Source organism: Aphidius gifuensis, linkage group LG2, assembly GCF_014905175.1.
Source record: "Aphidius gifuensis isolate YNYX2018 linkage group LG2, ASM1490517v1, whole genome shotgun sequence".
Taxonomy (NCBI): Eukaryota; Metazoa; Arthropoda; class Insecta; order Hymenoptera; family Braconidae; genus Aphidius; species Aphidius gifuensis.
Genome location: NC_057789.1, coordinates 21,284,067 through 21,309,747, shown reverse-complemented (window position 1 = coordinate 21,309,747; position 25,681 = coordinate 21,284,067). Strand labels below are relative to the sequence as shown.

General features: G+C 31.8%; 2 protein-coding genes across 2 annotated transcripts; both read left to right on the top strand.

Moving 5' to 3' along the window:
* Positions 1-15,377: 15,377 nt before the first annotated feature.
* On the top strand, positions 15,378-17,651 carry LOC122850515. The gene is made up of 2 exons (XM_044149650.1): positions 15,378-15,392; positions 16,614-17,651. The coding sequence occupies exons 1-2, from the start codon at positions 15,378-15,380 to the stop codon at positions 17,649-17,651; spliced, it is 1,053 nt and encodes a 350-aa protein (XP_044005585.1).
* Positions 17,652-22,948: 5,297 nt separating this feature from the next.
* LOC122849495 lies at positions 22,949-23,776 on the top strand. The gene is made up of 2 exons (XM_044148208.1): positions 22,949-23,297; positions 23,388-23,776. The coding sequence occupies exons 1-2, from the start codon at positions 22,949-22,951 to the stop codon at positions 23,774-23,776; spliced, it is 738 nt and encodes a 245-aa protein (XP_044004143.1).
* The last annotated feature ends 1,905 nt before the right edge of the window (positions 23,777-25,681 follow it).

Below are 25,681 nucleotides of genomic sequence, written 5' to 3'. Positions count from 1 at the left end.
GACTTCTCCAAAGCATTTGACATAGTCAACTTCAAAAAATTACTATTAGGATCACAAAAGATTGATGTTCCATCACCATTTATCAAAATAATCGAATCATACTTACAAACCAGGAAAAATTATGTATCAGTCAAGGGTCACTTATCCAAACCATTCATACCAACATCAGGTGTTCCTCAAGGATCCAACCTCGGACCACTGTTATTTGTCATACTTATGAATGATATTCCAGATCAAGTAAAAGGTAATCTACTGATGTACGCAGACGACACTAAACTGTATGCAGAGATAAATTCAATACAAGACTGTCATGAGTTACAACACATGCTAAACAACTTCGTAAAAATTAGTGAAAACAAGGGACTAAAATTCAACTTTTATGAGTTCGAAGTAAATTCGTACAGAGGCAAAATCTCAAACAAAATAATATACCAATACAAAGTCCATAGTCTGGTGATAAAGAGAGAGAAAATATGCACAGATCTTGGAGTAATCTTTGATGAAAAATTAACTTTTATACCAGAAACAAAGAATAGCATGCAAGGCACTAGGCTTTATTATAAGAATTTGTAAACATTTTAAAAACCTGCAAACAATAAAACAGCTATATTTCACTTACGTTAGACCTAAGCTAGAGTATGATGTGACTGTGTGTAGTGGTCTTCGATTTTTTCCGATGTATCGACAAGCCGATTTTAAATCGGAAAGTATCGAGTACTTTTACTCGATACTTTTTTTGGGCCGATGCATCGATTCTCGATACTTTTTTTCAAGAATCGGAAAAAAAAATCGGGTGTACTGAGCCAAGAAAAAATATGAAATCACTTGGTTAATTTTTTTTATTTTGGATTTTTTCTTCTATTTTTATTTTTTTGCAAACTATGGTTCTATTATATTAGAAAAAAAAATAATGTTTTTACCATTTTTCACTAAAGTGATGATTTCTTTACCTACCGAGTAACGTATGGCCTACCGTGAAATGGAATTTTTTTAATTTAATAAACAAATCAATGAATAATTATATAAATAAATAAAATCATTTTTTTTGATTTTTAAATTTTCTGAATTTTTTCATGAATATATAGTTAAAAAAAAATAAAAATATTATAATCAAATGATAATTCATTCGAAAAAAAAAAAGTACTCGATACTTAAGTATCGAATACTATTTTTGGCTGATGCATCGATTTTCCGATTCTTAAAAAAAAAGTATCGATACTCCGATTCCAATACTTTTTTCAAGAATCGAAGACCACTAACTGTGTGGTCACCTTATAACAAGTATCTAAAAAACAGCATAGAAAAAATACAAAGAAACTTTTTATGTTTCTACTATACAAATCAACTGGTACATACCCTAGTCAAGGCATTGATTATAATGAATTATTAGAGTCAACTGGATTTAACGCTCTAGAAAATAGAAGAACATGCATCAGTGCAATATATTGCATAAAAATAATTGAAGGCATCATCAATTGTGAAGAACTAAAAAACAGTTTACCAACAATTGCCAAACATGGCACAACAAGGACATACACACCTATGTATCCCCCATTATCAAAAAATAAATTTGATACCTCTGCTCCAATCACTAAAATGATTGAAGCTGTCAACTGGATATATGAAGCAACTGAAAATAAAATTGATTTTACACAAGATCGAAAAAACCTAAACATAAACAAGATACTCGAAAATAGTAATACAAAAACAAATAACAAAATAATTCAATTAAATAAATAATAAATAACAAGAATGGTAATAAAAATTTATTCACACACACACTCACCCACACTCACTCACTCTAACTCACTTACACACATTGCTCACACATACAAACTCAAACTCAATTAAATGATTCTACAAATGACGATTCAATAAATAACTAGATAAATAAGATAAAATTATGAATAAGTAATTAATATGATAAATCTAAATAATATGTAAATCAAATTTAAGAGATATCCTGTAATTAGCCACTACCTTAGGCTGTTGGAGTTTATGAAATAAATGAATAAATATATAAATAAATAAATAAATAAATAAACAAATAATGAAACAACATCATCACCACCTGCAACAGAATATACACGTCTTGAACAAAGACTGGATAATTAAAATTCAACAATACCCACAGACACTCAAAATCAAAATCAAGATCAAGATCCAGATCATATGCACAATCTGATAAATCAATATGCTTTTATCATCATCAATTTGGTAATAAAACTAAAGTGTTTGTGAAATATAGTTTCGGAACTGAACTATCGAGGTGCTGTAATGTATGTTACACGGCGTATAAGGGTGAAGACGTATTAATATAAATGAACATAATTTTCTCACGATTACGGAAAAAATACGGGAAAAATTCTTACGTATGCGCAAAGTGGTTAAAAATCGAGTTAATGTATAGAAAAAACGGCTATTTATCGGTTATATATCGTTTAGTTATTAGAATAATGATTAATTATAAAATCTATTAATATCAATCAATGAAGCTCGTCAGGAGAAAAAAATGTTTCGATAAAAATTTAGATAATAATTTATAAATTTCAATATATATATTTTTTTTTGCAAATATAAGAATAGCTAATAATAAAACTCTTCGAATAAAAAAGAACGTCAAAATAAAAATTTCGATATATTCCATTTTTTTTTTTTTTTTTTAAACCGCGAGATGTTTAACTGAGCCACTTGATTTTTTACTTAACCGCTAGACTTTTCACTTAGTCTCCGTTATAGCCAAACATATTTTTATCAGCTTAATTTTTCCTTCAGCTACATTTTTTCCTTAGCTAAATTTTTTCCTTAGCTAGATTTTTCACTTAGCTGCATTCTTTACTTAGCCGCTTGATCTTTTACTTAGTCTTAATTATAGCCAAACACACAGTAGCTTTACAATTTTACCGACTTTATTTTCCCCTCAGCTACATCTTCTCCTTAGCTAGATTTTTTACTTAGCTACTTAATCTTTTACTTAGTCTCAATTATAGCTAAACACACAATATCTACATAATTTTACCAGCTTAATTTTTCCCTCAGCTACATCTATTCATTAGCTAAATTTTCCCTTAGCTATATTTTTTACTTAGTCTCAATTATAGCCAAACAAACAATACCTACATATTTTTACCAGCCAAAATATTTTACTTAGCTACATCTTTTCCTTAGCTCTATTATATTATCAATTACGAAACAAATTACCACCAGTACCAGAAAAATATCGATAACTCGAAAAATATTCGGAACATATTAAAAATTTTCTTTTTTTAACATTTTTTCTACTTGATGAGTTTTATCAATCGTTAATATAAAATTAGGAAAAAAAATCGATATATCGAAATTTCAAAATCATTGATTATTGAAAATTACTGAACAACAATAATTGTATGAAAATAGAAATAAATAAAATCAAAACAAACAATATCTTTATAAATGAATGAAAAAAATTTGTTTAAATGTGTACTTATTATTATTTTGATCAATTACAACAACACGCCGAAGATGTTTACACATAATAAACCCGCAAGTCTAGATGGCTCACAAAATTTTTTTTTTCAATATTTATAGAGGTAAGTAATTATTGCATTAATGATGCTGAGCCTAATACAGAGTTAAAATATACCACTATCATACATTCATATTTTTATCTTTATTATTTTTTTTTTTTAATTCCTTTACATGAAGGTAATAACACAATTAATCATAATGATGCAGAACCTAATACTTAAACTTAGTATCTTAATCAGTATAACTAGACTAACAGGAGTACATCTCAATTAACGAGCGAGAATAGCTGAGAGTCAGCATTAACCTTGTGAAGATGCCTTGACACACTTAATAATTAGACTTTGGGGAATATTCTCAAATGACAATATATGATCAAATAACATTGTGTAACAAACCTCATTGATTACATTGAGCATCGCATTAAGAGCTGATGATGCTATTGTGCTCAGGCTAGTATGACCATGTAGATAAAAAGGTGATATTTTCCTAAGATTAGTTTTTAAAGCTCTAAATCTTACATCATCTAGAAAACCTTGACAGTCGACTATATCGAACAATAGTTTTACAAAGAATAAGATCAGTAATGAGTCACGACGAGTCTTAACAGTCAACATGTCCACTATATTGTTTAATTCATCATCATCAAAGCCCTGCTCAACTGTAACACCCTGAGTCTTGAATAAAAGAAATTTGTTAAATTTACGTTGAACCTCATTGATCATCTTGAGTTGTTTCTTGGTTCTAATGGGGTAGATAATGGAACAATACTCTAACCTTGACCTTACAAATGCATAGTATAGACTTTTTATGGTAAATGAGTTTGTGAATCCTACTGATAACCTCATGACCATCCGAGTGCACACATAGCTGCCTTGGTAACTTATTCTACTTGAGCATTAAACAATAATTTAGAGCCAAAGGTGACACCAAGATCAGTAAATTTTAAGTTTCTGTTGAGTAAATGTCCATCAATGTTATAGTTATTCAAAATAGTGTGCCTGGATCTGGTATACGACATCATGCTACATTTTTTTGCATTTAGCTGAAGATGATTTACATTACACCAATCTGTGAATTGAGAGATATTGGTCTTGAGAAAAGAGTAGTCAGGTAGGTTATAAATTGGCAAATATAATTTAACATCATCAGCATATAGAAAGAAAGAAAATGTATGACATAATAGTTTGGATGACAGATCGTTTATATAAATGTTAAACAACAGAGGCCCCAAGTTAGAACCTTGGGGACGCCTGATGTTGGTGAAAAAGGGTTCAGATAAGACACCATTTACAGAGACAAGGCTTTCCCGATCGATAAGATAAGACCAAATCAGTCTAGTGATACAATGGGGTAGATTGATACGTTGAAGTTTAGAAATTAGACTGATCCGGTCTATTCTGTCGAAGGCTTTCGTCATGTCCATGAAAATGACGTCTACCTGGCTATTCTCGCCGATAATATCATTGACATACTCAGTGAAAATGAGGAGGTTCGAGCATGTTTTATGATTTTTCGTGAACCCATGTTGAAAGGGGCACAAGTACAGAGTGAAATAAAACATTATTATTTGAGATAATATTCTCTCAAATATTTGAGAAAAATTGGAGAGTAATGACACTTGTATTTTATCTATCTTGTATTTTATATTTATTTTACGATTCTCCACAGAATTTTACCCGTCCCTCTCTTCATAACCCACACACTGAGCGACTTTTAGGTTATCCTCGAAGGTTGAAGACTATGGAGCATTTAATTGATTGAGGTTTGACGATAATTTTGGTGTTTTAAGTTTTTTGATTAGAAATTACGACTTCGGTTTGAGATTACGTTTAAGTTATGATAAGTTCAGTCTGTGACCGTTAACTTCCAGTTAAGTTAACGTTATGTTGTTGTGGAATAAATTCCGGTTGAATTTTCAGCAGATTTTACTGTTTTACCAAGGTATTGTCCACTTTCAGTGTCTTGTTTTAACTTGGTAAATATTATTATTATTATTTGGCTAGAGAATTCATTATTATCATTTTGCGCTCATTAATTTAAGATTTTCGTCATTATAATTGTTATTAATCTTGTATATCAGTTGCTGAAAATAAGGTTTGCCTGAAAAATTAAGTAAAGCAAGTATATATTTAAAATTTATTTATATTTATTCATAAATAATCTTTTAGAAATAATAATTTCCATAGCAACAACCCGAGAAGGTAACTGACAGAATATTAAATTAACAGTTAAATTATCTAATTAAATAGAATGAATAAAAATTATGAAACAGTTGCTGAAGCAACTGTGCCTGCCGTTGCGGGGGAAATTTTAATTTCTTAATTTTAAATTTTTTGTAATTTTCTTTTTCATCAATGTATTTTTTGTTGTGTTTTTATCACTCAGTTTTATTTTTTTTTCTTCATTTTTAAATTGTTCCCTTCTTGTCTTCTTTTACCCATTTCGATTTTATTGGCTTAAGATTTCGAAACCCTGGTGAAAATAATATGGCGAATTATGTCATAATATGACATAATCTGACATCTCCTGTCATTATTACTTTTCAGAATTTGTCGGAAAATGCCGGAATTTCTAAAGTTATTTGGACTTCCGACAAATTCCGACAAATTCTGACAAGATTTTTTTTGAGGGATTATGCCATATTATGTCATATTACGTCATATTCTGAAATAATCCGCCATTTTTTAACGTCAATTTATAACATTTTATTTCATAATATGGCATAATCCGCCGCAACTTTTTATGGCATTTTATGGCATCTGGCGAATTTCTGATATTTATTAAACATAATTATTTACGTATTTTTTATTTTTACTTCTTTCAAACGATTACGGGAAACATTGATTATTTAAATTTTTGTATTATTATATCGTCATATTTCCTTTATATTTAATGATATTTTTCATATTTATCGTATTTAGATTAAGGGACTTAGAAAATTTTCAGGGGGGGGGGCGGTCTACAATGGTTGGGGGGGGGGTCTAGATGAAAAGCGAAAACAATAGGAAATTAAAATTCCCTAATAAAATTCCCTAAAAAAAAAAAAAAAATTAACGGTGTGTGTTAGTTTATATTATAAACTTAAAATCAGGGATAAACAAGACTACACAGCTGAAATAAAGGTAAGTTGTGATTTAATTAGTAGTATGTTTCTTTCCCTTTCTTTTAAATCCCGGTGGTAAAACCACTGTGGGGACAGTTTCAATTTTCCTGTGGTCAGCCACCCACGGTATATTGTAATGAAAAAAAAAAATATATATATATATAGGTATATATGTTGAGGGTGTAATTCATACAAAACAAAATAAATTTGGTGCCGAGGGAATTAATATATAGTCTCTTGGACTCGGGGCCAGTGCCATCGTCCGGTAAGACCGACGCGTGACTCAAGCACATCCCCACATAAGATTTTTTTTTTTTTTGTCTTTGAGATGCCGAGCCGGAGGAATAGTTTTTGACTCTCTCTTTGTCTTGCCCATTGTCACGTTGCTCGAGTTCGTTGTCTAGTACATAAGCGTGACGTGCTCGTGATTATTTTTTTAGTTACGATAAAAAGAGTCAATCTCCAATTTTTAATTACCATAAAAAAAGAGTTGATCTCCGAAGTTCAGTTACAATAAAGAGTCAATCCCTGTTTTGTTTTTTTAGTTACGATAAAAAGAGTCAATCTCTGATTTTTTTAGTTACGATAAAAAGAGTTGATCTCTAAAATCTCTAGTCGCGATTGAGAGTTGATCGCTGAATTCTTAGTTACGATAAAAAGAGCTGGTTCCAAAAATCTCAGTTTACGATTAAGAGTTGATGTCTGAATTTTATAATGAATTACCTCTTTAGTTTTTTTTGAGTTTGAGAAATAGAGTTATAGAGGATTTTTCACTACCTTTTACCCTTCGAACGGATGCTAGTAGTGTAGGACTTGGGGCCGTTTTAACCCAGAAGTTTTGTGAAGACGAGAAAGTCATCGCGTATGCTAGCCGCACGATGGCCTATACAGAAACTAGCTATACAGTCATCGAACAAGACTGTCTGGCGATGATTTGGGCTATCCGAAAATTTCAATGTTTCCTGCTAGGTTACTCTTTCACGGTTATTACCAATCACAGTAGCCTTAAATGGTTAAACAAGCAAGGGAGCGTTAGTTTTTTGCAAAAAAAGCTGTTTCAGTCACCTTGCGCCAAAATTGACATGTTTGAAAATATTTTTTTCGGAAAGCTAAAAAAATTTTACTAAACATATGTAAAATTCAAGTTGGGTTCTCTATAGAAGCGAATGGAATCAACGAAAATACAAAAAAACAATAATTAAAAATTTAAAACTTTTCAAAATCTGAAAATTTAATAGTATATTGTTCAACAAGGACGCAATGTGAGTGATTCTCGCCGAGTGGGCAGGTGGGAAACACCCGTTTGTCGCCCGCAATTTGTAGGGTGACAAAGACATACTTTGCGCCACAAATTTAGGGCGACAAACGGGCAATTCCCGCCCGCTAGGCCAAAAAATAGTATGAGTTTGCGCCCTTGATACACAATATACTATTACTACCAGGTAAAATAAGTACAAAAACCGTGTACAAAAATATCTTCGCAACTATTTGTGACCTATAAATAGTAGAAATAATAGTAAAAATTACTATAATAATAATAATAGTAATAATAATACTATTTTTCTTTTATGGAAATGCTAGTTGCAATTCCTGTTTGCAATTAAAGAAGTTTTACAATTGAAGAGGTAGATGACTCTGATACACTGCTGACTAAAATTTAACCGAAGTTGTCAGGAACTGGTGGAAAAAAATGGAGTGACTAAGTCCCTTTCACTGTTTTTGAGTACAATGATCGTTTATCTAATATCGGTTTTGCCTTCAAAAACTCTGTATTATCAATAAAAATAAAATCAATATTAGTTAAACTTTGCTTTGCCCATTGAAACAAACTATAAGTTGTAATAATTTCAGCACTCGTAATGACTTTTTTCTTGCATTTTTTTTTATCGTTCCAGCCAAACTATCACTAGGTCCTTTACCATGTGATGTCACAAAAAAACTCCAATTCACCTCTACACCGAAGTCAGTTTTATGATAACATAAATTCGTGAACGACTTCTTGTTTTTTAATTGTTGTGGTACTCCATCACTAAAGTAGTAGATTTTTTTGACACACGAGAATTTTTTTTTGAGATACGCTATTAACTCGACTTGAAACAGGTGAATCATAACATAATCATGTTTAAAGCTATCAGATATACTGACAAAACTGCAGTATTAAATAGTACCATTATCATTGAAATATATGGACGTCGTCACTTAGTCATTATTATAGTGAAATGCCTGAACCGATTCTTGAAAAAAGAAAGCATAATTTCCAGCTAAATCTAGGGTCACTATGAATTCACCAACTTGCAACTTTGATTTTAAATTAGAATAATATCGGCTTTGACTTTTTGATACGTAGTCATGTCTCACGAGTAATTGTAGTTGCTCGATCAGCGTTTCTATAAACTCGTCACCTGGCGTTACAGCATTGATAATTGTACAACGATCAATCGATGTCCATTGTTTTTATGATATTTCATTGATGCCATGATCATCAAACAATTGTTCAAAAAAGTTATCAATTTCATAACTATCAGGGCATTTTGTGCAAGTTCTGTTGTGACAAGATTCAGTTGGATTTTGGCACAGTAGTTTTTTCAGGAAATTATTATATACTGCATCTGATTTCTCAATCCACTCGTTATCTTTAATCAGGTATGGAGAGTTGCGTCCTTGAAAACACGAAAAACAGAAAATCGAAAATATAAACAAATTAATGTTAAAACAATAAAGAACAATAAGTGCGTTTCAGTACCTTCTAGCATAAGCTTAACATTTTTATGTATGGCACAAGCACACACAGTATGAGTACCACTTGCTCCAGCAATTACACAATGCTGAGGACGTAAACTTGTGAATTTCGTAAATCTAATTGCTAATTCGGGATGTTCAAGTTAAAAACAAGTATATAATTCACGCAAATTACTCAATATCAATCTCTTTTGAATATTTTCTCGTGTACCGTCACTTTTTTTTACTGATTGAACATCTCGAATTCCAGCTAATTGTCTTGAGTTTGAATCATCTTTATAGAAACTTGTCACAAGTTGAGGTATTTCCTGATCTAAATGTTAATGGCCTGTTTTTCGAGAACTTATTTGACTTCCCACTGAATCATTCAGTGAATCTGTAAAAAGTTGTCTAGCAGCTAAAACCGTGGGCCTTGAGCAGTGAAACTCAGATATCACTCTTAAGATATCCCAGTTACTTGGCAGGACTGACAGTAATTTTAAACGGACAGATCTAGAATAAAAAATCAATATAAATCAAGAAGTTGTATCATTCATGGAAAGAATTGCAATCAAATTATTATTATATGCCTTTGACAACTTCAAAAAAACTATTTTACCTATCTTTTTCACGAAAATACATTTTTTTTTAATTTTCCAGCATCAAATTGTGATCTTCGATTAATTCGTCATTTTTAGTCTTAGGCAAGTTACCGAATTGAGATACGAACCTTGCGTTAACTGTTGCAAAAATTTCCTCTAATTTTTGAGTTTGATAAGAGACACGATCAACTCTATAACGAAAAAAGATAAAATATAAAAACTTATACAAACTCCAATGGAATGGCCAAAAAGAGTTTACAAATTCAATAATAAGTATTAAAACTTACCGAAATGTTTTCACTGGACTAATTTTTAAAAATTCCTCCAAAGAGTGATCAGCAGAAGTCGTTAAAGAACTACTAAAATTACTAATCATTATGAACTATTGGTGGCTCATAGTCTGAAACAAGTTTTCTACATACTGAGAATAATGAGCAAGTTTCATCAGCCAATGGAAATTTCCATAAATCTTTTTAAGGAAATTGACGCAGATCATTGACAGTTTTATTTTCTGGAAACCAAAAAAATTTTTTGATTTAATTACACGTTATTATGCTTTTTTTTTCTGGAATGACTTTTTACATCAAAATTAACCTAGAAACTTACTGCATGGTTTAGTTTCTTCAAATGGATTAAAACATATCTTTGATAATCTCTTGCAATTCAAAATGATAAGAGTTCAAAATATCTCATAGATACTGACAGTATTTATATTGTCGACAAACAATTTTCAACATAAAAATGTTTCAATATTCATTTACAAAATCAGTTAACAATCGATTCACAACAACTACCGTTTGACATGTGGCAAAACTCAATAACAACTCAATAACAGTATATAGGTGTACTTACAACGAGCGATCTAAAGGTAGTTTTTAACGAAACAAGGCTTCAATTCAGTTTACACTCAACGCTCAACCAAGGTATTGTGACACTGCCATGTCAACGGCAGTTATTTTTACTGTCATAATAAATTACTAAAATTATGATTACTATTTATAGGTCACAAATAGTTGCAAAGATATTTTTGTACACGGTTTTTGTACTTATTTTCCCTGGTAGTAAATAAATTTTAAATTTTCAGATTTTGAAAAGTTTTAAATTTTTAATTATTGTTTTTTTGCATTTTCGTTGATTTCGTTCGTTTTTTAGAGAACCCAATTTGATGCTCCGGGGACTGCTAATGGTTCAAATCAGTCTGGTGATAAAAATAAATGGAAGAAGAAGCCACATTGTTACAAGTACCGGTCACACATGCATAGCACCTACCAGTGTACCAGACCGGAAAGCGATAGTCGGGCTCCTAGCAAAGCGGAACTCGCACGATCTCATTCAAATGGAATCAACAAATGATGACACCGAGCTCAACTGGTATGTCAGAGGGTTTATCGATAATACCTCGCACTCTTTTAACTGAGATTCTGGGTATCCGGACAGCCAAACTGGGTATTTTGGTCCAGTGAATCCATTGAAATTAAGCAGATTTCACTTTCACTGGAACCAATATGTAACAGGATCGGTAGTCCAAGATGATTACATAGGATGGCCACAGCACAATCACGTGAATGATTCTTCATGGAGGAACTCTTTTTGCCAGGGATCCAGGTTAGTCATCGGGGAAAAACCCGTTGCTGTTATACTATGAATATGTTAAATAATACATATTTGTTTTGTCGTGAATAAGTTAATTTTCACCACATAGTTCATGGGGGTTTAAATAAATATTGTTGACACAATCAATAGTTAATTAATTATATGTATGTATTTTATTCATGAAATATTAAAACGTCAATTCAGATGTCAAATTCATCACTCAAATGCAGGATATTTCTTATTCAGTTGCAAGTTAAAATTATAGACGAAAAAAAAGAGAAAATTTAATCTATCAGGCAGTGAAACTGCTACAACTGAATCAGCCCTTTCGAGTTGTTATGTCTTGCTCGAGCTCGAGAGAAAGACTGACTTGATTTCTCTCTGGTGAGAGAAATCTATGGACCTCTAGGCTGGCGGCAATTGGACGTTTAGAAAATACAAAGAAAATCAAACATAATTGCAAACAGTCCAGGGGTCCATCAAATAGTTGGGCGAGCGCTTTTCCTGTAGAAATTTATCTACCAATTAGTCAAGGGTACAAGGCGTCAGTTAAACGTCAGCCTTGGATAAGGTTTTTAGAAATCTCTTGTATCGAAGTTTAAATAATGACATGTACATTTAGTGACTTTTGACGAAACAATAATGAAAAAAAAGACTTGATATTAAAGGCTGATCCCCATAAAGCAAAAGTAAAATAAATTCAATTCTATTACAACTGATTGATTTTTTTTTTCTCCTGAATAATTTATTTATTAACTTCAAAACACTAGTCAAGTATCAAACAGAATATAACTATTTTATTTTAGTCAATTATATTCAAAATCAATTGATATTAAATTGATAGAGTAATTATTATTTTTATTCAAATTTATGAAAAAAAAAATGGGAAAAAAAGTGGATAGACGAGAATGAACGAATATTTTCACAAAATCTCAGAGTGTAATTAATTTCTATTCATAAAAAAAATATATAATAATAATAATAAATAAATAAATTCTATATAATTTTTTTTAATTATTAAAAATTGATTGATTTTCTTACCTTTTGTAATGAATAACTATAAATATTTTTGTCAGCCAAGACGAATAAAAAAAATAATTCTTACCGAACACCAACAGACGCTCAGTTAACGTGCTAACATACGCGAGAACAAACAAAAAGTGAAGAAGTCGAAAAAGTGAGAAGAGTGTATGTTGGTGTTTGTTAAAATTTTTCGGATCTGTGTGATGACTGGTAAATGGCAAGTGGCGATGGATAAATATTCCGAGTAGTCACGGAGACTGTTTCGGCGAGTGTTCATATAAATCACCACTTGCTGTCATGAGGCAGCACCTTACGGACTAGGCGTTGGAAGCGCTGCCTTGTGTGGTTTTCACGGAACTGACTCGGGGCTTTACGGGCTCTATCGGGTTCGTTCGTACGTGGTTTTCGACTACGTTCACGTTCGGCATCTAGCCGGCACACAAGCGATAAAAACATACACCCGTATACAGCGGTTTTATCAAGAGGCTTTTGTCATTTAATTAAAAGAGCTAATTATACAGAGTAATTGAGGCCAATTATATACAATAATTGACCTACAATAATCATCATCATTATACAACTTGATCTACATATATTTATCGTTATTTAGTTCAATAAACTTATACTTAAACTTATGTGCAAAAGTGTGTCGTGTCGCTCTCTCTCACTCCTACACAAAATCCTTATCCACCCTGTCACTAGCTAAAACATTGGTCCTTCGAGAGAGAAAATCAGCAATTAATTTAATTATATCAATTAATTAGTTGTCCAGCAACCTGTGGGGATATAGTGATTCGTAAAATTTCATCAAGTTTTGTGTAAAAAAGAAAAACCGAGTGAGTGACCACGAGGCGTCAGACGTGAGTTTAACGTTTCGAGAACATTTTTTGGCGGGCCCGAGGGCATTTTGTGAGAAAATAAAAATGATCATCATCAAAACCAAGCATCATGAGTGAGAAAGAAAAAACAAATCTTGAAACTGTGGCTTCAGTCGCTAAATGAGGGTTATGTGACTCAAGCTCATTTCGCGGACAATATCACGATGTATTACAATTGGTACCAGCAGCAGATTAAAGACAAGAAAGATCTTGATCTAAGTGAATTGCAGACCATCAGCGGAGAGTTGGTCAATGCCTGGCGTGAATACCAGCGTGGCCACTCAACGCTGATACGTTATTTGGCTGGTTTCAACGATGCGGAACAACTTGATATCAGGCAGAAGAGATCATATTGGCGTGATAACAAGTATGAGACAACCCATCAGGGTTTTTTAAATACATCAACTGAGCTCAAGAGAGCACTCAAGAAACTTACTATGCCAATACCAACCGTTCAGAACATCGTGAACCAAGGAGCCAACAATGATCTGCCAATGTTGGATCTACCGAAGTTCAACGGAGACTATACATTGTGGTTAGAGTTTCAAGAACTATTTACACAACTTGTCATCAACAAAGAGGGGTTGTCTGACACATGCAAGTTCAGATACCTTATTCAGGCACTTGACAAAGAGACAATCAACATCATCAGCGGAATTCAAGTCACAGGTGATCACTTTCAAGAAGCGTGGGCACAGTTGGTAGACAAGTACCATAATCCACGTCTTCTCATTGATGCTGAGCTAGCCAATCTATTTTCACATCCTGTACCACCAGCCAAATTAACATCAAAGGCCTTGGCAACCATAGTGTCAAGAGTAGAACATGCAAGAACAGCCTTAGAAAAACTAGGTGAATCAGTTCAATACTGGGATAGCGCCATCAACTATCGTATAAAGATTGCAGTTGGTACAAAGATTGGCAACAAATGGGAGAAGAAAATTGCCTTGAGACGAGAAAAGCAGCCTTGGGCTGACTTTAGAGATTTTCTGGTTCAAGAACATCGATCTCTTGAGCTAGAAGAAGCATCATCATCAAGTAACACAAAAACTAGTGTTAGCAACACTGAGAAACACAGTACCAACACATAAAGTACTGTCGAAATCCATCACCAAGTGCACCATCATCAACAGGAGTAAATTAGCTCAAAAAAAAAAAAAACGTAACATAGAGTTTGCCATGAGAACGAGTAATTTTCTTCAACATATATCAATGTCTCAATTATTCATTTTTTATCATCACAAATTAACAGGGTCAGCTGTTAATTTAATCAAGGATGTTTGTAACAATCTTCAATTTATAACATCAAACAAAAATAACCGGTAAAGAAAAGAAAGGAGATGTTATTCAGCCTTGGTAGAGAGCGGAATTTACTGGATCCAGACAATTATCAACATACAATCATCATCAAATTTTAATTGTTTTAAAATAAAAGAGATTCCACATGTTTGTGCATTGCGGTTACACAGTCATATTTTTCATTCAAACAGGTGGTCAAACAACTGACACGAGACGAGGAGGCATTGAGGCATCACCCAGTGCTGCTGGCAACAGCATTGGTGAACATCCTTGATCGCTGGGGCAGGGTAACACCTGTTCGAGCATTGCTGGATCAAGGATAGGAGATTTCTTTGGTCACTGAGGAAGTAGCCACTCTACTTGGACTTGAGAGGAAAACATCACGTCTTGCGGTAGTAGGGATAGGTCAAGGTACTACTCAGTCGACTAGAGGTTGCATCAACTTTAAAATACAGTCGAGAGTATCATTGGAGTACACACGTGTTGTCGTTGCATTGATATTGCCCAAGCTGACAGGTTTATTACCATCAGTATCAGTCAAGGGTCAAAAATGGCAGCAGTTTAACCAACTTGTTTTTGCAGATCCTGCATTTTACAAACCTGTTCCGATAGATGCAATTTTAGGTGCATATGTATACAGCAGCATCCTAAAAGATGGTGTCATCAGAGGTAACACCAATCGGCCACTGGCACAAAATACTGAGTTAGGTTGGATTTGTCAGGCAACTTCAGAGTTGAGAAAAATCATCATCATTTATCACACACAAATAAGAGTTATCATCAAGGAGTAACGTGTACTCAAGACAATGAGCTTTCTCAACTGGTAAAACAATTTGGTATCAGGAAGAGCATTTTCCATCAGAAGAGTCATCATCACTTGATCAAGATCTATGTATACAACAATTCTTGTCAAGTTATAAACGAGATACAACTGGTCGGTTTATCGTGAAATATTCGTTTAAGGAAGAGGTCACCAGAATTTGGCAATTCATTTGAATTGGCCAAGAGAATGTTAATCAATCAAGAGAAAAAGATGGAGAAGAATCCTGATCTCCAACGAGCTCATCATGAGCTCATAAAAGAGTATGAGAATTTAGGTCATATGACCAGAGAATCACAGCGTCACCAAAGAGAAGGTTAAGCGAACAAGAAACTTGTTTAACTTTGGCGGTTTAAGTCGAGACAATAGATCAGCAACTCAGCTGATTTATTGAGAGATGTTCCTGAGAAACATCGGGAACAATCATCACTGTCATCCATTGAGGGTGATTCATTATTCAGAACAGTTGGTTTAACATAGAATATAAAAGAAGATTGTTTTTGTGATACATACAGCCCATACAGGGAACTACAAACAATCACCAAGAGAGTAGTGTTGGCCAGAGTGGCTCGATTATTTGATCCACTTGGTTGGATTACACCAATCATCACAAGAGGCAAATTGTTGGTACAACAATTATGGAGAGTTAAACTTGAGTGGGATGAAGAAATACCACTTGATTTGTTAAATCAATAATGAGAATTTAACGACCAGCTCAATCATTTATCATCAATTACCATAGCGAGATGGTTAAATCTTGAGTCATCAACGTCATCAATACAAATTTATGGGTTTGGCGATGCATCTGACGCAATAGTGGGTGTAGTCGTTTATTTAGTCGGCATTAATTCTCTTGGTCAAGCTAAGAGTAATATAATAACAGCTAAATCAAAATTAACACAACTCAAAACAAGATCACGCGGTTCTAACAACACAAGGTGTCACCACCGAGGGTAGAACTTTTAGCAGCGGTATTATTGGTGAAGTTGGTCAAAGATGTACAAGAAAGTCTGAGTTTGACATCAGTTGAGACACATTTGTGGTCTGATTCATCCATCACTTTCTATTAGATAAAAGGAGATGCAAGTCGTTGGGAAACGTTCATTCAAAATAGAGTTGTACTTATACAGAGTACAGTTCCAAATGCCATCTGGCATCATGTGCCCGGGGAAGAGAATCCAGCGGACGTTGCATCACTTGGAGTTTCATCAGAACAATTAACATCAGACAGGTTATGGTGGGAGGGTCCACATTGGATCTGTGGAGATCAGAGTACATGGCCTGTGTTAGGTGAAATAGAGATTGTCACAGAGTTGGTCGAAGAGAGACAGATAAAAATTCACACATTAAGAGCGAGTGAAGAGGAGTTTTTGGCAAAATTCTCGACACTTACCAAAGCGGTATCATCAGCATCATGGTGGAGAAGATTTTATCAATCATTGGCCAAGAAAAACACAATAAATAAAACGTCTTGGTTGACTGTTGATGAACGTCGTCACGCGTTGTGGGGACTTATTTCGTTCACACAACAGCAACAATTTCATCAAGAGATGACTACTCTGTCTAAAGGTGAACCAATATCGAGATCAAGCACCTTGATTAAACTCAATCCATATATAGACAGAGATGGGTTATTGAGAGTGAGTAATAGATTGGAGAATTCATCATTACAAGCTGAGGCTGTCAACCCAATCATACTACCAAAAGAGTCGAGATTAACAGAGCTTATTTTACATGACTGTCATGTGAATACACATCATGGAGAAGCCCAACTTACGTTGGCAACATTGAGACAAAATTACTGGATAGTTGGAGGTCGAGTACCAGTGACATCATTCATCAATAAATGTGTAACTTGTGTACGTCATCGTGCTAAACAAGCACCACAATCAATGGTTCAGTTACCACCATCAAGAGTCCTGAAAATAAGATCATTTCTCCATACAGGAGTGGACTATGCGGGACCATTTGAGTTAAAGACACAATTATCAGAGTACTTGAGGCCAATAGCAATTGCATTTTGCCTATTGACACATCATCATCAGCATCAGCGGAGAATTGACGTCATCGTCAAGGCGGGGAGAATGTTTCGGCGAGTGTTCATATAAATCACTACTTGCTGTCATGAGGCAGCACCTTACGGACTAGGCGTTGGAAGCGCTGCCTTGTGTGGTTTTCACGGAACTGACTCGGGGCTTTACGGGCTCTATCGGGTTCGTTCGTACGTGGTTTTCGACTACGTTCACGTTCGGCGTCTAGCCGGCACACAAGCGATAAAAACATACACCCGTATACAGCGGTTTTATCAAGAGGCTTTTGTCATTTAATTAAAAGAGCTAATTATACAGAGTAATTGAGGCCAATTATATACAATAATTGACCTACAATAATCATCATCATTATACAACTTGATCTACATATATTTATCGTTATTTAGTTCAATAAACTTATACTTACACTTATGTGCAAAAGTGTGTCGTGTCGCTCTCTCTCACTCCTACACAAAATCCTTATCCACCCTGTCACTAGCTAAAACAGAGACGCACGATAAAAGATGACTCACGGGTCGACAACAGCCACAGTTGCCACTTACATTGATTTTTTTATTAAAATTAATTCATTTATTAATATTTAAATTAATTTTTGAGCGAATTAATAGAACATAATAATTAGATTTTGTTTATTGCGTAAAAAATGATATTGAATTAAATAAATAAATAATGAATTATTTTATTTGTTTATTTATGCCAGCGCCACACCAGTCAACTAGTGCAAGTATTCTTATTTCTGAGTAGTCACGGAGACGCACGATAATGAACCGAGTGCTTGATGACTCGGCCTAATTGTTTAATTGTAATTACTTCAAAATTCAAAGATATTTTAAATAAAAAAAAAGAAAAAATGATATTATACCTAAATATTATTTAATTAATAAAAATAATGAGTGCCATGAATTGTCAACTGATTTATAATGCACCCAACTAATGAACTTGAATGCCTGAAAAAGGAAAAACAAATCTACTTGTTGTGCAATGTCCCAAAAATGTTTTGGTTTAATTTTTGTAATATTGGTTGAGTTATCATATTTATTGCTATCGATTTTTCAACAATTATCATAAATTATCCAATCAAAACTTTTATATACACAAGCATTATTTTTTTATTTAATTCCTTTTTTTTTTTTCGAATCATCTTGTATAGTATTATATGCATTATCATTGCACCGACTATCTTTGACAGCAACTTGCATGAAATAACCTTCCACTAATGACTTTTTTATCATCAAATTACATTTATTATTAACATTATTTATTGATGTACTTTTATTTGAATTCAATTTTAAGTTTTCATCTTTTTCTATTAATTCATTATATATTTTTTTTGCATCATCTAATGTCTCTTTAGTAAAACCATTTTTTTCACACCATTTGCTGAATTCAATATTATTATTCAATTTTGTATATGGGGCATTCCAGGTCAAATCACCGAGTCATCGGCCTGACCCCTACCGATTCACTTGGAAATTTTTTTCTAGGTGTATTTTGGACCAAAAAACGACCTTATTTTTTTTCAATTTTTTTCCACCATTTTTACACCATAAAATAATTTTTTTTTTCCTACTACCGAGTATTTCTCAAATTAGACCAGGTTTAAAATTCTGAAATTTTTCACATATCATCTCGAGGTAAAAACAAGTCACCCATAAAAATTTGGGAATGGGCCGAGAATAATTACTAATTTTTTTATAACTGATTAAAAAAAAATTTTTTTACGAATTTTAAAATAATCTAATTTTAGAATAATCTAATAATGGTTTCTTGTAGAGAAATCAAAAATAAAAATAAATGATATCTGGGCAAATTTTGGTTCTTTCCATATTTCGAGGGTAAAAGCTTCAAAAATTGAATTTTAAGCATCGCAGTTTTTCTATCTTTCCATCCTTAAATATAGGGAAAAACAAAATTCATCAAGATATCATTTATTTTTATTTTTGATTTCTCTACAAGAAACCATTATTAAATTTTTCTATTTTTAAAATTCGTAAAAAAATTTTTTTTTAATCAGTTATAAAAAAATTAGTAATTATTCTCGGCCCATTCCCAAATTTTTATGGGTGACTTGTTTTTACCTCGAGATGATATGTGAAAAATTTCAGAATTTTAAACCTGGTCTAATTTGAGAAATACTCGATAGTAGGAAAAAAAAAATTATTTTATGGTGTAAAAATGGTGGAAAAAAATTGAAAAAAAATAAGGTCGTTTTTTGGTCCAAAATACACCTAGAAAAAAATTTCCAAGTGAATCGGTAGGGGTCAGGCCGATGACTCGGTGATTTGACTTGGAATGCCCCATATGTATTCAAAATTGATAATGATTTTCATAAATCATCATCTATATTTAATGATAATTGTTTGTATGAAAATGATGAAACACAGATGTTTGCTGTAAGCATTGAAATAATTCTAGTTATTTTATCATGGCAATTATAATCGAATAATTTCATTAATATTTTTGCAATATTTAAGGTCAATAGAATTTTTAACATGGATTTCTAAGATAAGTTATTTTTCTTTTCTCATTTATAGCTCCATAATATAATAATGTTTCCAACGTTCCCTGTAATTTTTCTGTATTTATTGGATTAATTAGTGGAAATGCAAATATATCATTAGATAAATTCGTTATTTTTAACACTAAATTTTCGAAATTTTCATGATCAACAAGCACACGTTGTATTTTCATCCATTTTATCATAAATTTCTTTCGAATAAATACGAAAACAGACACCTTCACATGTGCGTCCTGCACGTCCCTATCTTTAATTCGAACATGCTTTGAATATCAGCTCCATTTTTAATAAGTTTGTTTCATTTTTATAATCGTAGTATGGTTCTTCAAGTAAACCACTGTCTATCACAAAACTAACATGATCAATTGTTATTGATGTTTCTGCAATATTTAATGATAGAATTATTTTTCTTTCTTTTTCATTTTGATAAATTTTGTTTTGTCCATTATTAGATAAAGAACTATGTAATTCCATAATTATTGTATCTTTTCTTTTCATTGAATTTTCAATTAAATTTTCAACTGTATTAATTTCTTCTTTACCATGCAAAAATACAAGAATATTATTATTACTATTATTAGTAATTATTTTTTCACAATCAATTGATTCTGTGTAATGAACATTTACTTTAAACATTTTGCCAGATGCTGCCATTACTGGTGGATAATTAAAAAATTAATTAAATATATTTTTATTTAACGTTGCACTCATAATAAGGATTCTCAAATTTCCATTATTTTTTAATATACTTTCTAATTATCCAATTAAAATATTAATTTTAATTGATTGTTTATGTGCCTCATCGATTATTATTGTATCATATTTGCTTTGTGATGTTGCTGCTATTCTTCGAGGTTGTAAACAAACAATTTTTTTTGTGACATCACACTAACTGCACCACTGAGAAATCTGAGTACGCTAGCGAAAATACCGACGGTCGGTTTTGTGCACTGATCCCATACAAAACCGACACAAAACCGACACACGACTGTACGGATTTCTGAGTCACGAAAATGAATAGTAAGAAGCATTGAAAAAATAAAATATTATGTCTTAAAATTTCTAAATAATATTCTTATAATTTAAAACACATTAGAATTTTTTTTCAATAGTTATTTTATTGAAAAAACTCAATTCTGTTCGTGTATTTAAAGTGAAGTTATGCTGTCAGAATCATCTGTATTCTGTACACGACTGTGAGATTTTACAATTCTCACACAATTCCGACACGATTCCGACACACAACTATGAGAATTGTAAATCCGACACAATTCCGACAAACGTACGACAGTATATTTTTATTTTGTATTTTTCAATATAAAAAATCATTTTATCAATAAAAATTTTTGTTCAATGATAAAGTTATAATATTTAAATAATTTTAGTCATATTAAATTTTTTTTTTCTAAACAATTTCGACAAAAAAAATAGTGGGAAACGTCTGTGAGAATTTGCAATTCTCACACAATTCCGACACAAATCCGACAGACGTACGACAGTATATTTTTATTTTGTATTTTTTAATATAAAAAATCATTTTATTAATAAAAATTTTTGTTCAATAATAAAGTTATAATATTATTATTGAACTAATTATTATTTTTATTAAATTTTTATTAATAAAATAACTTTTTATATCGAAAAATACAAAATAAAAATATACTGTCGTACGTCTGTCGGATTTGTGTCAGATTTACAATTCTCACAGTCGTGTGTCGGAATTGTGTGAGAATCGTAAAATCTCGAATTGGTTGATCATAATATATAATTGGATAATGATGCATCATAACAAAATGGCGTGCATATTCCATTCAATTCTTATATGAAAAATTTGAACAATAATATGGACAATATAATGATAATAATTTTGAATTATTATCTTCATCTAATTGCTTACTTATATTTTCTCTATCTATTTTTTTCATAGCTCTCCTTGAACGTGAATATATACGTGATGGTTTCTTAATTAGTTCATTTATCATTGATTCATCAACGAAGAATATTGTTACTTTATATACATTTATTTTATAAACCATTGATGAATTTTCAATCCAATTTATTTTATCATCGACTACATAGAATGATAAATAAATACCAATATTTTTATTATTATTTTCACTGTTGGTTTCATTATTAGTTATCATACTATGCCATACATCATGGTGAAATATGGACAATTATTGTCAATATAGCATATTCCACAGTTTTTCAATGCTGGACATAATTTATTTATTTTATTTGGTAATAATTGATGTTCGAGGCAACTCACTTTTTGATTTATTGATGGTGATGATGATAATAATAATGATTCTTGATTCATTGTGATCCAGATGTTTTTAAATCTATGATATCATCATTATCATCATAACGTCTTATTTTGATGTCATTTGATTCTGTATTCAAAATATTATTAATATTATTATTATTGTCATTCTCATTATTATTAATAGTATAATCTAAATTATTTACCTTGGTTACTATCGCTAGATAATTCAGTAACTTTTTTGTTAACATTTTATACTCAACGTATGTAATAAAGCTTGTCTGACACATGTGTAATATACCCATCTGACACATAGCCCAATCATTCTCGTTCTTCTCTGTTTTTTTGTTAGTTCGTTTTGAGCTGTCATTTTAACAGTAGCTTGAAGGTTATAAAACTGACATATTTTATATATTATTTAATTTAAGCCTACTTTATGTTATAATTGTTGTTAGTTTTTCAATTTTAAAAATTCAAAATTCTTTTATTCAGTTTTTTATTTCATCTTTGATGTAAATTTGGTGGTTTGATTTGAATTTTTGTAGTTACTAAGTTTGTAAATTATCTGAAAACATGAATAACACACAATTTCGTCGTTGTTTTAATCCGTTTAAACTGGAAAAACACAGAAAGATAAATGATTTACGTCAAGTGCCAGAGTCTGTAAGAATAAAGTACAACATTGATGAACGCTTTCGTGTTTGTACACAATGTAGAAAAGAATTAAATGATCATATCGTTCAAACATTTATTCCACGATTATATGTTGATCAAATTGATGAAAATATTACGAGTTTAAAGATATCAGTAGACAGTCAAATGGCATTAAATGACAGTGATTCGAGTTCTGAAACAGTTTATAATGTTCCAATGGATTTAGATAAAGGTGAAAACATTGAACCCAATGCCAATGATAGCCAGCGTAAGTTGACAAAAAATTAAGTAAAGTTTCACGAAAATTTGATGAAAACTTACTGTTATTGAAGAATTAATACAATTTTATAAATTACAGAACCACAAACATCGAGACAAGAATTTGTGTTATCCGGTACTAGTAGTACATCGGAGAGTATATCGAAACAGTCAAGTAGTCAGTTTTGCGTAAGCTTGGGCACAAAATTGCCCGTAATAAATCAAGCCTTAGAAATGTTGGACTGTTCTCCTATTGCCAAGAAACGAGTTGAATACGATTCGTATGTTCAGGAGAAAGTCCATCAAGTATATTCAAATATAATTCAGTCAGTTGGAGCTGGTCATCTTCAGACTTCCTTTGACCCTGATGAGAAGGAAAATGCTCGGTATTTCCGAGAATTAATTGACAAATTGAAGCTTAAATTCCATTCAGCTGACACTGACAGGAAACAGAAATTTCAGATATTATCACTTCTCCCTCAAGACTAGAGTGCTGAAAAAATTGTTGAAAAAATGGAAACTACTAATTACATGGCTAGAACCTGAAAAAAATTTGTCCAACTCTATGGAATATTATCTACTCCTAGCCTCAAACAAGGCATGTATTTTTGTTATTTATTTATGTACAAAATAATATTTGATTCTCGATTATCCATTCATTTTTTTCTTATTTACAATTGCTCTATCCCTTCTCTAATACAAATTTATTTATTATGATTCTTATAGCAAAGTCATGTTACAGATAATATAAATATAATTTCATTTTTTTTCTAGGGAGAAGAATAGATGATGAGACAATACAAATCATTAACGATTTTTACAATGATGACAGAAATAAATCCACAATGCCGGGGAAAAAAAATTTTTTGTCAATTCCAAATGAGCTCGGAAAAAGAGTTCATATTCAAAAAAAATTGGTTTTGTCAAATTTGAAAGAGCTGTATAAAAGTTTTCAACTAGAATACCCGAGTATTAGGATAGGCCTTTCAACCTTTGCAGTCATGAGACCTAAGCATTGTATATTAGCTGGACCAACTGGAACCCATACTGTATGTGTTCGTTCAGTACATCAAAACATGAAACTCATGATAGCAGGTAAATAATTAAAAATCATTTATTCTTTACATATCGTACTCATGCACGTAAAAATTTCAATTGATTGATTAATTTGTCACGTTATTTTATGTTTGCGTTGTTCCTATAATAATGGACTTATTCATTTCATAAAATATATAAATCTATCTTTTCAAGAAATACACAATATAAGTAAAGTATATCATTTCTTAAATAGCCTATTTAAACAATGTCAAACTTAATTACAGTAAAAAAATTGAGAATTTGATTCTGTTTAATATCTAGTTGTAGATATTTTTTGTACGGCAGAAATAAAAAATATCGTACTAAATACACGACCATTGACTAGCAGTGCATGCATTTAACTTTTGTGATTTGGATAGACTTATTTAGTTTAAACATAATTTTTCAGGTTGCAAACTTCAGAACTTGACAGAAAACACTGATATGCTCATTGCTACATATCAAGACTGTATCGATGCAGTCGTCGTTCGCCACTGAAAATTGCCACTTAGCAAAATGTTCCAATTGTCCCAAAACAAATTTATTAAAAGAATTTTCGAATCAAGTATTTTGGGATAATGAAATTAGTGAAATAAAATTTAAACAATGGATCACAAAGCCACGTGCATCCCTTAAGACTATCGTTGAACATTCTTCAGATTTTGTTCAAGAGTTTTGTGAGAAAACACAGGATCTATTGAGACATTCATTTATAGCAAAAAATCAAAGAAATTTTATGAAAAATTTAAAAGAATCATTAACGGAAGAAGAAGCTCTTGTAATAATCGATTTCGCGGAAAACTATTCGTTTATTATACAAGATGCTGCTCCTGGGTATCATTGGAATAATGCACAGGCAACACTTTACACAGTAGTTATATATTTCAAAGATTTTCAAAAAAGCTTAGTAGTCATTTCTGATAATACATGATGCCATCGCTGTTGATATTTGTAATTAAATTGTAATTGATTATATCAAATCAATTAGTACCAGTATTAAGAAAATATATTATTTTTCTGCTGGAGCACCACAGTAATTTAAAAATTATAAAAATGTTGCTAACCTGTGTCATCACGAAAAAAAATATAATATAACAGCTGAGTGGCATTTCTTTGCTACTGCGCATGGCAAAAGCCCATGTGATGGTATTGGTGGTACGTTGAAACGAGAAGCAGCAAGAGCCAGCTTACAACGACAATCTGACCACCGAATAACAACGGCTGAAGAGCTTTATGAATAGGCAAATCTGCTGGAATTCTTCCGAATATTACCGTAAAGTTTTCAACAGTAGAATTTTTATAAAAATCGAATACAAT